General features: G+C 42.0%; 1 protein-coding gene across 1 annotated transcript in view; it reads right to left on the bottom strand.

Annotated features, from left to right (window-relative positions):
* The window catches only part of LOC145395725 (BTB/POZ domain-containing protein 6-like), a 36,376-nt gene that overhangs the window by 13,283 nt on the left and 7,486 nt on the right, over nt 1–15,607 (bottom strand). The window contains exon 2 of the mRNA XM_080269265.1: nt 795–943. Within this exon, the coding sequence (XP_080125391.1) occupies nt 795–917 (123 nt within the window). The 5' untranslated portion in view covers nt 918–943. The remainder of the gene's footprint in view (nt 1–794; nt 944–15,607) is intronic.

A 15,607-nucleotide genomic window follows, 5' to 3' on the forward strand; every position in this document is an offset into this window, starting at 1 on the left:
TTAGGGCTTCTCGTCACTGATTAGGGTTTTGCAAAAAGTGTTTTCCAGATCCAGAATCTGTAATACAATCCGGATCGGTCCCAAAAGTTAATCGATTGTTCCCTGGGACATGGGCTATCTACCCACCAAATCTGGTCCAAATCTCTCTTTTAGTTTCTGAGTAATCCTGCTAACAGACAAACAAACAAACAAATGAACAGAGGTGAAAACATACTCTCCTTGGAGTGAATAAATACTACTACTACTACTACTAATGTTACTACTACTACTATTACTACTGCTGCTACTACTACTACCACCACCACCACTACTACTACTACTATAGAAATAAGACATGGAAGAATGTTACGATCATTTTGGCTAATAAGTAAGAATTTTTACTTAGGTCCGGGAAGGTGAGAGTGAGGACGGTGAGGTGGGGCGAGTGGGTAGTTGGTGAGTAGTTGGTTCCTAAGAGTACATGAGAAACTGACTAGGAGAGTGTGAGTTAGGTGGAGGGGGGAAGGGGAAGGAGGAGATCGAGAATGAGGTGGAGGGAAGAGATGGAGAGGTATGAGGGGGAAGAAGGAGACCGAGAATGAGACGGGAGGGAGGGAGAGGTGGAGAGGTATGAGAAGAGGTATGAGTTTGAGAGAGCAGCCTGGCATCGGAGGAAAGACTGACATGGAGGCGATTCATTTGTGTCCACCCCTTCTGAGACTGACAGACAGACAGATAGATAGATAGATAGATAGATGGATGGATAGATAGACAGAAAATAAATATATAGATAGATAGATAGACAAAGTACATACCTGCATAGTGGCAGAGCCTCCACGAAAGGTAAGGGTGAGGTCGGTGAGGTTTTGTGTGTGATACAGAGCTGCCAGACGCTCAGTGGGGGTTGCCTGTAGTCCCTGCCATGAAACCTCCGTCATCTTGCCTTACCCGTCTCCCTCTCACGCTGGAAAGATTTACAACACCATCATAATCCAGTCCCGTACACTGATTAACCTCGGCAGTGATTTCTTCCATAAGGCGCCTTTGATATATTATACCAAACATGATTCTATGGACATTCTACGTAACATTTTGTAACGTGACCTAAAATAGAGTAAAGGTGGTGGGTGTTAGTGCCAAACGGGTGAGGCTGTAGACAGGAAGAGAGAGAGAGAGAGAGAGAGAGAGAGAGAGAGAGAGAGAGAGAGAGAGAGAGAGAGAGAGAGAGATACAAAACGTTCAGCTCATAATCACGCGTCCAGTACAAGTGAGAAGCCTGGTTTGTTTCATGCGTACTTATTATTATTTTAGTCTCAAGTTCACGTGAACCCAGTGGAATGCAGGCTGAAGGCGCGATACTCCTGGCAGTCCCCCATCCTCCTTTCGCGGGATAGGAAAGATGGAGGGAGGTTTGTATGGCCACGTTAAATCGGTGCCACCACGTGAAGGCGTCTCTCACAGGGTCATATCAGGTGGACTGGGTGGCATATTACTGCTCGGTTTCGGGAATTCGTGATGCCTGTTTCTTAGCGATTTATTCTGCCCATCTTGCCTCAGTATCCCTTTCTCTCTCTTCTCTCTCTCTCTCTCTCACACACACACACACACACACACACACACACACACACACACACACACACCCTTTCCCCCCTCACACATACGAAAAACAAACCATGACCCCACTTTCACTACCACGTGGACGGGCGTAATAAATCGCTTAGGATGAGGTGTTACGAAGCCTCCTATTGCCACTCACGCGTCCCGTACGAGTGAGGCGACTGGCCGTGGTAAATGCAGTACGTGGTTGACATAATTTACTCTTGGGAAACACTTCTTTATCCGGTTCAGTCTCAGAGCGTCATTTTTATTCTCTCTCTCTCTCTCTCTCTCTCGATACTGCTTTATGTGCTTCAATTCCAGGGCGCCTTTTTTATTGTGTGTGTGTGACTGTGTGTGTGAGAGAGAGAGAGAGAGAGAGAGAGAGAGAGAGAGAGAGAGAGAGAGAGAGAGAGAGAGAGAGAGAGAGAGAGAGAGAGAGGTTAATGTAAGCCTTCGAATCCTCACCTCAGATAATGAAGAAATAAAACACGAAACTCATTCCAACTCCCTATACTCTTTTCCTCTTTTCCCTCCGACTTGCCCAGATTTTCGCCCCTCTGAAGCTTGTCACGTAGCTCAGTAACGAAGACAGTACTGCAGCTCTACATCCTTTCCACAGCACTTCTTCGTGACTAGCATATTTTAACGCTATTCTTACGTCTCAGCATTCAAGATCAAGAGATGGCGGATATTGGCCAGGTTAAAGTAAAAGGAGTATGGTAATCATTTATCTAATATGCTAGTTTGATGGATACCTGCATTCTCGTTGGGATAAATTTCGTAGCGCCTTTTTCACAGTAACTTATTTTGCCAGACGCTGCACCCTTCATCACCCTCTTGTACGGTACTGATGCACACTTAAAAGAAGCCATTGATGAGGTAAAACACAGTATGAAAGTTAAATATGAAACACAAGAAGAATTAATCAGTGCAACATCCGCCCCGTCCACCTGGTCTAGAAGCCAAACGTCTGACTCTACCTGGCGACCCTGACTTCTTCTCAAACTCGAGTTATAGCATCTCATCCTTGACTGATCCTCAACACTTGAAACTGGATATAAAGTGTTAATTGAAATTGGAACTTAAGTGTTATGTTGGCCTTTCCTGTGACCCACTGACCTCAAACAGAATAAGTTCATAGATGGCTGACGTTAACCTCTTCCCCCCAAATTGGTCCAACTCACGTCAAAACTATGAGATAAATTTTCCCCTCTCTAGAATTTTTCCCTTGCTAGAATTCTGACCTTGCTCTGTGACCTTTGACTGGTGGTTCCCCAAATCGAGTTAATTCGTTTTTTTCCTGACCCTCAACATTTCCACCAAGTTTGGTTTAAATCGGATCAAAACTGTTCCACTTAACCTTGCCCTTGACCTACTACCTATGACCTATTCCAACCAAAATTTTATCAGTTGTTCCTCTGATCTATCTATCTGTTTATCTATCTTTCTATCTATTACAAAAGGGTGGCCACAGACAGTTCGCCTACCCGTCGCCTTGTTATCTACTGTCTGTCTGGCTGCCTTCCCTCCGGCCCATATATCCCCCGTCTCTCATATGTATCTCCACTCCATCCCTCCATCTCATCCTTGGTCTTCCCCTCCTCCTCTACTCCTCCATCTCAATCACATGCACTCTTCAGGTCAGTCTCTCATTCCTCTTATTTTCAGTTCCAATTCCACATTTGGCTCAGCTCCATTACAAAGTTTTATATAATCTTGTTTACTGACAGACAGACAAACAAACCAGACGAAAGCCATAACCCCCTCACTTTACGCGTGCGGGTGTAACAAATCGCTAAGTGTTACGGAATGTCCTGTAGCAACGACAGTACGTTTATTACAAGCTGGTCCTAGGTCCGTATTCTAGACGGGTATGGAAGCTCCCTAACACCATCTCTTTAGCGATTTATTTTCCATTCTACACTTTGCTCCTGTCGCGTATGTTCCCAGTGTCTTTCTAGCACCAGTATAGAAGGCTAAAAATAACACACAAGAGGCTATTAACGAGCTATACGCAAAAATAAGCCGCCAAGGGAAAGGTGCTGGGGAGACTCCTTAAAAAACACGAACTTTGGTCACACATTCTATACAGGTGAGGATTTTATCACCAATACCACGATACTCGGGTTGCCAGACACTGCTATGCCTACTTCTCCCCTTGTACGGTATTTTTATATTTATCTGCCAATCTCCGGGCTATTTCATTAACTTTAAAATTAGCTTTAAGAATTAGGGTCGTATGCTTAAACTTGAAACAGAGAAGGGGGATGCAGACTCCAAAATTTTGAGGGTGGATTTTGAAGATGACAGTGATCGAGCGTATCTGGCCTACCGGTATGGCTGCTAACTGCATTCTGTAATATGGGATGCAGGCTGACCGTACGTACTAACCACAGGCGTTCCACAAATGGCCGTCAGAAATTTGGGGATTGCACTCCACTTTGCGATTTAAGGTTTAAGATTTAAGGTTTGTATTTTAAGTGGCTTCGGAAATTTCGCAACACTTTTTCCTTAGTGATTTAATCTACAAAGTACGTCCATCTATTCTCTTTCATACTGATGCAATTTAAAGTTTACGAATACCATCTCAAAATTAGAGGGGCAAGATTTAGATTACATTAACACCTTCATCACTACAACTCCTTTCTAAGCTCACAACATCATCTGAAGGTGGGAAGACTTAACTGTACTATTTTGAAACTAACTTGGCCTAAAAATGCCATCTCTGCATCTTGACCTCTGAGCTGCAGCAATAGGTTAACACTAAAATGTGGTGGTAATAGCGAAAAAGAGCTATGCAAGGGGGTATAGAGCGTAGTATTTTTTTTCCCTACCACTGGCCTACGTGAGATAAGTTGCAAAAGGAAAAAAATATCTGAGTCAAGTTAGAGTTAAAATAGGATAGAATTTTACGCCATTACAGAAAGAACTAGGACAAAAGACTTGCCCAAAAATAAGGAGATAAATGAAGGCAAATTTTTAACCCCCTCATCTGAAATTACTGTAGTCTGAAGGTGAATAAATATTATGATGGAATTGTCCCGATCATGAACAGTTACTACAGTTCTTTCACTTAAACTTAGCCAAGATTTTCGTCCCTTCTTGGTTTATTTCACGTGGCGCAGTGACAGTCAAGACACTGGCTCTACATCCTCTCCACAGCACTTCTTCGTTACTAGCGGCATTATTTAGTGAGTCTATTATTACGACTCCTCAAGCAAGGGGGGGAGATGGCAATTTTAGGTCAAGTTAAAGTAAAATGGGTATAGTGACAGTTTTATCATTCTGGCTCCCATACGTTTTTCAGCTGAATGAAATCGTCTGAAGCTATGTGGATTCGAATACTAGAGTTGTTCGGACAATGAGAGAGCAACCCCTTCACCCTTATGACATTGTCATTATCATGTTGCCTTCAGACGATTTCCTTAAGCTTTGGAAAACACCTTAGTACTGAAGGGGTTTATGAAGGCTATTTCAAACTCCTCCAGTTCGAAATATCTCCTCTAAGCTGCATAATGGCTGCATAAAATCGTCTTTGGATTGCGGGAATAGAAAAGTACATTGAAGGGACAGGGGTAAAGGGAAGAAGACTAAATGTATTGAGATTAAAACAGAATTCGTGCCCCTAACATCTCTAGCTCAAACAGTCTGCCATCAGCAAGATGTAATCCTCTAAACCGTCTGAATGTACAGCAAGAATAACACAGAAAGTATAACCCCTCCCACTAGCTAAAAAGAAAATCGTGTGACCGCAACAATAATAAAACAGACAACAAACTAACGGATGCAGGTGTTAAAGGACAAAGGGAAAACAGCAGATAAAGAAAGGGCTGCCCATCACACCCTTCAGTCTGTTTTGTTTTGACTATATTCGGTTTGTTTTTCACCTGGTATAGATCAGTAACTCATTTAAGGCTGAGTTCTGGGCAGGTGTAGTCAGATAAGGGGATATATTTGACTAGTAACCAAGGAGACTCACTGGTACCTCATAACTAAGGGTCATCGATTTCCGTCTCATCATAATCGGTTCGTTTTCACCATAGATCCGTAACCCACTTTCGGCTGAGTTTTGGGCAGGTATAGTCAGGTGAGGGGATAAATTTGATTAGTAACCAAGGAGACTAACTCGTACCTCATAACTAACGTTTGTCGATTTCCATCTTGTCATTTTTTTTTTTTATACCTGGCAAAGATTCGTAACTCCTTTTCGGTTTAATTTTGGCCAGGTATAGTCAGATTCGGGGATAGATTTGGCTAGTAACCAAGGAGACTTATTGCTGCCTCATAACTAAAACTCATCGAATTTTAAGGGAACCATGGCTTAATAATCAAGGTGTGAAAGTAGCCCGGTTCCGTCAGATGAAAACAGAGCTGGTACAGGTGTTCATTTTTTTAAGCTTGCAAACACTCGACGAATTTTAACCTCGACAGTGCAATGGCGTCCTTTCGTATTTTATTCCCTCGAACTCCAAACTATTCTCTCCCTACCCCCTCCTCTCTCTCTCTCTCTCTCCCTCTCTCTCTCAGGTAAGGAGAGTCTCAGAAGCATACTTTTGGTTAGTTTCTCCTATCAGTTTATTTTCTTTTCCTTCCTCTCTGGACCGTACCTCAACCCATCCTTAGGTGGGAAAAAGAGGTATGGATGATGATGATGATGATGATGATGATGATGATGATCATGATGATCCCATGTGAATAAAACCGTCTGGGATGAGTGAAAATAGTGCATAAATAATGACATCGTAGCTGGGTTTGGGAAACGTGGTGGCCGAATTTGTGGTGAGGTGGTCTACTATCCCAATGGACGCGGGTTCGAATCTAGGCTGTGGCAGGGAGCATCGTAAAAGATCTAAGTTTCGCACCAAAGACCCGCCGGCATGTTGTAAAAGCACCCCCGTTAATACTACTATACAATTTCAGTATAAGATGGGTGGTGCATATTAGTGTTGAAGTGGTGACAAGTGACATCATCATTGTCCCGTCTGTTTTTTCCCCATCCGCAGGTAAGGTGAGACAGGATCTAGAAAAAAAAAGGGGGGGGGGGAAGGGAACTACTCAACACTATGCCCGATGAAATGGGTCACACACTCATTCACTCCCCATTCAAGGCCCCGGAATCCTGACTTCAGATCATAGGCACACCTTCCATTAACACCTCCACTACTTAAGGGATGAAGGTGGTGCATTGGTTAGCAGGTGCTAGGTTGGCGGGAGAGAAGTAAGCTTTGCAGAGTTTTCGGAAAGTCTTATGTCTTGGAAACCGTGCATCCTAGAGCAAAACTGAGGGGCGCCATCCTCTTTCTGAAACGAACCCATCAGATTTTAACCTCTTCTACATGCTTGACAAAGTTAAACATAAGATTCACAGTATTTCAAAACTCATCTAACCTCACGACACAAACAGATCCTGCTGTACGACAACACAGGCTGGCATGTGGTTCTGGGTACTGGGGTGGCTGGCGTACGATAATTGGTGCCTCAGTAGCGCAGTAACTCAGTGAAAAGGGTGTTTCCAGGCCGGCTCATACTAACAAGGGTCCGGAAAATATACGTCCTCGTAGTGAAAGGGTCATGAGAGATATGAGCATTATATCACTACTGTTTTTATCTGCAGTAACAAACACGGAAATAAATTAGAGCTGCTTTATCCGTACCTTTATTATCTTGACGTATTCTATAGTATATTCCTTCTATCCCCAGATTTAATTCGGATCAGGAGGGGTTTTCCGAATGTCAGTGTTTGATAAAGACTTAATCACTTCACCATAGCAACTTATTCTTTCATTTTAATAAAGATATAAACAGACATTTTTATTCAACTTCTTGGTGGATATTTATTAGTGAGGTAAATAATGAAGGCAAGAACCACCCTAGAGTTGAAATAAGTCTCTCTTGAGCTGAATAAAATCGTCTGACGGCAACATGAAGTGAAAAATGTTATCGAATTGAAGGGGTTATGTCTCTCATCATTAAAGGTCTGGAGGGGTTATTTCTCTCACTAATAAAGGTGTGAAGGGGTTATTTCTCTCATTAATAAAGGTGTGAAGGGGTTATTTCTCTCATTAATAAAGGTGTGAAGGGGTTATTTCTCAGCAATAAAGGTCTGAAGGAGTTATTTAAAGGTCTGAAGGAGTTATTTCTCTCACTAATAAAGGTATGAAGGGGTTATTAAAAGGTCTGAAGGGGTTATTTCTCAGCAATAACGGTCTGAAGGAGTTATTTAAAGGAATGAAGGAGTTATTTCTCTCAATAATAAAGGTCTGAAGGGGTAATCTCTCATTAATAAAGGTCTGAAGGGGTTATTTCTCTCAATAATAAAGGTCTGAAGGGGTTATTTAAAGATCCGAAGGGGTTATTTCTCATTAATAAAGGTCTGAAGGGGTTAAATCTCAAAGCAATAAAGGTGTCCCAAAATGAAAAGAAAAAAAAAATCGACTAAAAGGAAGCAAGATCAAAATATGGAAGAGAACGTTGAAGTGAGAGGGTTGAGAGACAATGAACCCGGATCAGTGTTATCTTAATCTCCCGACAAAGACCCAACTAAGACCAGCTGATAAGGACACGGGCGTACAAAGAAGGTAATCACGTACAGTACACGTTTACCTCTAGCCTGTCTGATCTTCTCCTATTGTGCTTTTACTCTTAACTTGGCCTAAAACTGCCATCTCTCCATCTTTCATACTGATTTGTAGCAACAGAGTAACACTAGAATTTCATGCTAGTCACGAAGAAGTCCCACGGAAGGGATGCATAGCCAATTTTTCTGCCACTATGTGAAATAAGCTGCAATTGGACGAAAATCTGGGCCAAGACTGAGTAAAAACGGTAGTGTCAAATGATCACCTGTATCTTTCTTACCGGTACAAGTCGAATACGTATTTTTTATTTTGTTCTTGCTACCTCCAGATGAGTTAATTAAAGCTTATCAGGATCGCAGGTAGTAAAGGGATAAGCGATGGTTATATCCTGCCTGCGTTAAAAAAAGTCAAGGCTACATCTTATCATTTCACTCCCACGCCCCCTCCCCCCTTAAAAAAAAAAAAAAAAACTAAAGCGGAGTAAAATCGTCCAATGGCTATAAGAATGAACTTAAAAAAATAAAATAACAGTATTCCATGGATGAATTAACTCTGCCACTAACCGCTTCTAGTGATACATCTTCAGGTAAATCCTTTGTTATGAGGGTGCTCTTCCATACAGGTAAAAACAAAACAAATATGGCAGTTCTTGGTCTCAGAGGTTTTGTCTGGACCTGGATCCGCAAAGATTTCTGAGTTATTAGAAAAAACGTAAGTTGTGCCTGTCAGCTGTTGTGTCATAAGCGGAGATCAGTAACTGCTTCTGACAGTGACAGTTTTCTAGTTATTATTTTTATTATTATTGTTATTATTATTATTATTATTATTATTATTATTATTATTATTACTGGTAGTTAGTTATTTTTGGTTATTATTATTATTATCATCATCATTATTATTATTACTGATATTCTCAAGACCTGTTAATCTCATCAGGATCATTACATCAGGGACAGATTTTCAAGGCGGCTTATGAGGCTAAAGCTTCAGGTCTCGAGCTTTTGAGGGGCACCCAGTTGATAAGGATGGTTAGTTCTTCTTGTCTTTCTTATAATATACAGTTATTTTTATTTGGCTTAAATGAATGAACAGTACAGTGGAAACAATATAGTCTGTTTTTTTCATTATCATGTTCTAGTAAATGGAAAATACAATGACAATATTTTCTTTGATGCTCTGTGACATCGTGACATGGCGATAGCTTACTGATGATGGTCTTTAAGTGTCTGTCTGTCTGTGTGTGTGTATGTCTGTCTGTATGTATGTAAAAGGGCTTCTAAGTAGAATTAACCCCAGGCCTCAAGTGCTCCTCGTTCGCACCTTCATTACGTATACTTTTTTTCGCAGGTCATGCAATCTCTAGAAGACTTTATTGATGTCAGGAGAGACTTTCTGGTCAGGAGGGGTTAGATTCAGCCTTAATCAACCCCTTCACTACTGCAGATCCTTTGTAAGCGAATAACATCGTCTGGGATGGCGTGTCAAACCTGATAATGATCCCTAACCCCTCTGAGCTCAGTTGATGGTCAGGTGTAGCCAGACTAAGAGTGTTTATCTGACCAGTAACCAAAGTGACTCATAAGTACCTCACAGCTAAGGCTCATCATATATCATGCAACCTCTACTTTGTCTTCCAGTTGCGGGATTGACTCATTTCCGGCAGGTGAAGATACAACGACCATAGCAGAAAGAAATAAAGTGGATCATCTACTCCCTCCCGCCACCAGAAAGTGACCATAGTGAAAAGGTTGGGTGGGAGAGGGACGCAGGTAAGAGCTAGAAGTTTTTATTCTCTCTACTCTCTCTCTCTCTCTCGCTCTGGCTACACAGAACCTATCTTCATAAAGTTCTTTGTTGGCCGAAACGTTTCAGAAAGTAAAGAAATAAAGCTCACACCTGTCTCTCTCTCCCACCCAATCATTCCACTTGTCGCAATGGATCAACTACGACGTGATCATAGTCCGCTCTAACATGGTGAGTTACGTCCTTTTGCAGTCTATTTTCCGCAGCTCAAGGGCACATAGGAAGCAAAATCCGGGAACTGTTACGTACTGACCTACAAATGTGACTTACAAATGTTACTTTTCTGTACTTCATTTTTAAGTAGGCAGAGATATTCGTCCCTGTGCAGCTTATTTCTCCTGGTTTAATGGCAGAATGCAGGGACCTACACCAATTCCGCCGCACTTCTTCGTGACTATTGCCATATTATAGTGCTAAGCTCTTCTTATACCTCAGCACTGAAGGTGAGAGAGGGCAATATTTCGCCTAGTTGAAGTGAACAGGGTGTAGTTATTGTTTATATACCTAGTCTTATTATCAGTGCATGTTTTGTTTCCTAAACCCCCCCCAAATCTTGCCGAATTCATATTAAGCCTCATTTTGGATTAGAATTATTGCTGTATAAATAATGTACAGTTCCCCGCAAAAATTCTGTTCCTCCCTCCGATCTTCAGGAACTAACGGCACATAATTAGGTTGGGTAAACTTTCCTCTAGACACAGTAATTTGTTTGGCTGGTTATGGCACTACTTTTCACTAGATGATGCTTTTAACAGACCAAAGTAATGTAATGCCAAAAGCTGCTGAATGTGAGGAGGAGGAACGGAGCTTTTGCAAGGAATTGTACGTTAACCCGATATCGCAGTTCAAGTGCCTAGAGTCAGTAGATAACCAGTCCTGAACACGTACGAACACTGCCTGCACAACACGACTGTATACAAGTGCTGTCTCTCGAGCAAGACTAACTATGCCGAAGAGAGTATTTGACTTACGAGCCCATAAATAAGTGAACAAATAAATAAAACAAAAAGGTTAGCAACAAGAGGTGGAAGTGTGTAATGTTTCCCGCCATAAGTTCTCAGATTTACGAGTAAATACCCATGACGTCAACTGCTCAGATTACTGTAAATACACATGACGTCAGCAGCTCAGATTTAAATACACATGACGTCAGCAGCTCAGATTTAAATACCCATGACGTCAACTCCTGATTTAAATACCCATGACGTCAGCTGCTCAGATTTAAATACCCATGACGTCAGCTGCTCAGATTTAAATACCCATGACGTCAGCTGCTCAGATTTAAATACCAATGGCGTCACCCCTGTCGTGTTACGTCACAATCGCTTTATTCTTCAGGACAACTAACTCCATCAAAATTTTCTTAACCAGCAAAATGCCATACATTTAATCTTAGGTTCCTTTATTCACTCTTAGTCAGATAAAATCGTTTGGTGTTAGCTAGAGTAAAACACTAAACTTTTCTCAACCATGAAGGGGTTAAAGGTACCAGTATTAACACGCAGGTTCCTATGACTCGCTCTCAGCTGAATAAACCAGTCTGGAATAGAATAAGAGAGCTGCCCTGACCACGAGAGGGTTAACAGCACTAAAACCACATAACCTGTATCAACACACACACACACACACACACACACACTACTACTACTACTACCACTACCACAGAAACCACATATACAACCAACTCACACTGTCACCATGTATTTCAGTATCGTTTCTCTTATCAAAGCTGTCACTATCTCTACCACAACCACCAGCACCACTACAAAATCCACTACCGCCATGAATTCCCCCACCATTACCACTACCACAACACTGCCTCACTACTATCATAACTACCACAGCCAACACGTAGCACATCACAACCACCACCACCACCGCTACACCATCATCACTACCACAACCAACCTCACCAACGCCACCACAAAACCATAGCCACTATCAATTGTCCTACCATTACCACCACAACGCTCCCTCACTACCATCTCTCTCTCTCTCTCACACACACACACACACACACACACACACACTGACCCACCTGTTACTGAGACCAACGTGACTATACCCCACAAAGTCACCAACAACACTAAGCCCCACACACACACACACACACACACACACACACACACACACACCCTTATCTCAGCTACGACGGACAACTGTACTTAGCGACAAATATCCGCTCGCAGTCGTCATCATCAACGTCAACACTAACGTCAACATCATCATCACTTTCGTCATCATCATCATCATCATCATCGTCTTCACTGTAGTCATCATCATCATCATCATCATCAACTTCTGCATTATTTAAGTCTCAGCATCCTCTCCTTTGACCTATTCCAAGTCGCTCTTTCTTATGGATTACAACTCTTTTCTAATATGTATCTAAATAACTAAGTCTCTCTCTCTCTCTCTCTCTCTCTCATATCCCGGCTTGCCTTGACTTACTCATGACAATACTTATCCTCTCTCTCTCTCTCTCTCTCTCTCTCTCCCTCTCTCAGTACTTATAAACCTCTTTGACTATGAAAGCAATTTACTCCACTCACTCAAGAACCAAACCAGTTCATACCACATCTTCCCAGAAATTAACACTCAGGTTCTTGAAAGTCACAGTAAAATGAACAAAATCGAAAAAAAAAAAGCCCAAATACATTACTAGAGTTGACGGGACCATGAGGAGGGGGGTTAATGAAGACGGTTTTTACACAGTCAGACTCCTACGCTCACCCTCAGCTGAATGAAATCGTCCGTGAGCTCAAATATAATACTAGAATTTGAAGGGACGATATGTAGGTTAAATGAGACGAGTGTTATGGCTTGGGAAAATAAACCTGACTCGTTTGTAAATGTTCTACTGTTCTGTTTATTTATTTTTTGTACAACCTACTGAACACTGGCATTAATAATCTCAACAGAATTCTTTATATCAGAATTAATGAGAAAATCGGGGTAAACTTAGAGTATTGAATGGCAGCGTCAATGCCTTCCTCACATCTGTATTTATAAACTCTACTACGGTTCATTAGGGTTAAAATTGTTTGTATATATGTCTGCCTTCACTCATATTTATACCAAACACTTTGCTAGTAAAGCAGAGTGGAAATGACGGTGACAAAATAACAATAATAATAATAATAATAATAATAATATGATTTGTGATAATAGGTATATAACTTATGAGGACAACAAAAGGCGACAAAAAACATATGAGACAATGCTCAAGTGTTATGGACTTGCCTGACACAAAAATTGATAATTTGAGTAAGCCCTCAAACTCAGTCACTAGGTGTGTGTGTGTGTGTGTGTGTGTGTGTGTGTGTGTGTGTGTGTGTGTGTGTGTGTGTGTGTGTGTGTGTGTGTGTGGTAAAACGTGATAAATCGTTGAATCATGATACAACTCAATCCTTCCCCTTGTCTCTCTCTCTACATCTCTCCTGCTCACTCCGTCTCCCTTGCCACATCTCACTAAGTTTAATCTAAATCCTGTCTCTCCTGCCATATCTCTTCCTCCCCATCCCTCCCGCCACATCCCCCCACCCCGTCCCTCCCTCCACATCCCCACCATCACTCACTCAGCCCTGCATCCTGCGACCTTTGCTTCATGTATTGCTCACACAAGTGCTCGTGGGCCTTTCGGGCCCACTTGCTCCTGCGGAGGGCTCTCGCCCTGCGCGCACGCTTTCTCGTGCTTCTCACTTGTTTCCTCGCGCTTCGCGCTCGTTGCGATCATTTCAGGTAATCCGAGTCACGTTTATGTGCTATTCTAGTCTAACGTTGTCACTATCGGCCGTCAAGGCGACATCGAAGGGCCCATGATGGTCCGTTTATGTGCTGTTCTAGTCTAACGTTGTCACTTGGATTTTTTGCAGCTAACCAATTGATCGTGTTATTTGAAGCTTCGGGAACGGAACCCAAGTTGTCCGCACGTTAGTCAGAGATATTAACCACTCGGCCACGGCAACCGACCGGGCGCTGGGAGCGGCGTTTTTTGGTCAAAATTTGATTGCTCATTAAATATAGTAAAAGTTTTTCAGTCGTGATGGGACCAAGTTTTTTCACATCAGCGATTTTTTTGCGATTTCTGTGCCATTTTTGGTGGGATTTGAATGTGTTGTTTCGGCTGCCCAAAATACACACAGACATAGACACACGGCTACTGCTATAGTATATTAGAAGATGTCCAGATGAGTATTTGGAATCATCATCATCATCATCATCACCGTTACTATAATTACACTAAGAGACCACTTGATGCTTAACATATTCGTCAAAAAGTATGTTCATATTTTTGGATATATCTTCACCTCGTATCATGGTATATAAACAACAAAATGATAACAGCAACCTCTTAAATGCTACAGTCCTTTCACATTAACCTGGTGCTGCAGAGGGACGCCTTCACGTGGTGGCATGCTTTTACGGTCAGTCCCCGGCCGAACCCTACAGAGAAAGGACCACACAATCGCTTCTTCACAGTCGTCAGGTAGGCTAATGAAAGACGGAAAAGCGAACACTAGATTCTTTTTTTTATTATCATTCAAGTTTGCACCCATCCTGCTAGACCGTGCGATTCCTTTTACATGGAGGTACTAAGAGGATGATGATATGGTGCTAGTATTAAGGTGGTGGTGTTATGGTGCTGGTATTAAGGAGGTGGCATTAAGATGGTGGCATTAAGGTGCTGGTATTATGGTGCTGGTATTATGGTGCTGGTAGTAAGGTGCTGGTAGTAAGGTGCTGGTATTATGGTGCTAGTATTAAGGTGCTGGTATTAAGGTGCTGGTATTATGGTGCTGGTATTATGGTGCTGGTATTATGGTGCTGGTATTAAGGTGCTGGTATTATGGTGCTGGTATTAAGGTGCTGGTATTATGGTGCTGGTAGTAAGGTGCTGGTAGTATGGTGCTGGTATTAAGGTGCTGGTATTATGATGCTGGTGGAAAGGCGTTAGCTTACAGAGACTTACCTAGCACGTCTTGTTGCTTTTTCACACCACTTCATGAGGTAGGAATACATGCACAAATTTAAAGTTTTTTGCATTTTTTTTTTTCCAGAGGGTTGTATAAACTAGTAGGCTAAGGAAAAAATTAGTTTTTTTTTTTTTTTTTTTTTATTACCACCAATTCCACTGATACCATTTTGTGCACGAACGAACGAAGGGACGGATGGAAAAAACTAATATTCCAGCTTAGCCACCCAAGGTCCTCGACTTCCTTTTTGGGAACAAGGGATTACGGGATCTGATTATCGATTCCAAGAGTACACGATCTAACCAGCCACTCCAAACCATGTCACAAAAGGAAGTGTGAACTACTGATGTCATGCTGGTGTAAGGGGGATTTATATACAGTAACTTCCCTATTAACTTCCCTGTTGACTAGTGTATCACTGAGGGTTAAGTAATGCCTCAGTTATTCATTCTCTGTCGCTGTTGTTGTTGTTGTAGTCCCATATGCTTAAGTGAACGTGAGCCTTCGCCGGATGACTAAAGCCTTTAAGTTGTATCTCGTATTGCCGAAGTCTTTCAGCCCAGCATAGAAACGGCATAGACTTTTTATGAAGGCTATGAATGAACTCTCGATAGGTACTGTACTAGAATGTCTCTCTCTCACTCTCTAGCCAGACGCCTTAATCCCGTAAGG

This window comes from Coenobita brevimanus, chromosome 4 (assembly GCF_032717465.1).
Source record: "Coenobita brevimanus isolate Jiangsu-jjx chromosome 4, ASM3271746v2, whole genome shotgun sequence".
NCBI classification, from domain to species: domain Eukaryota; kingdom Metazoa; phylum Arthropoda; class Malacostraca; order Decapoda; family Coenobitidae; genus Coenobita; species Coenobita brevimanus.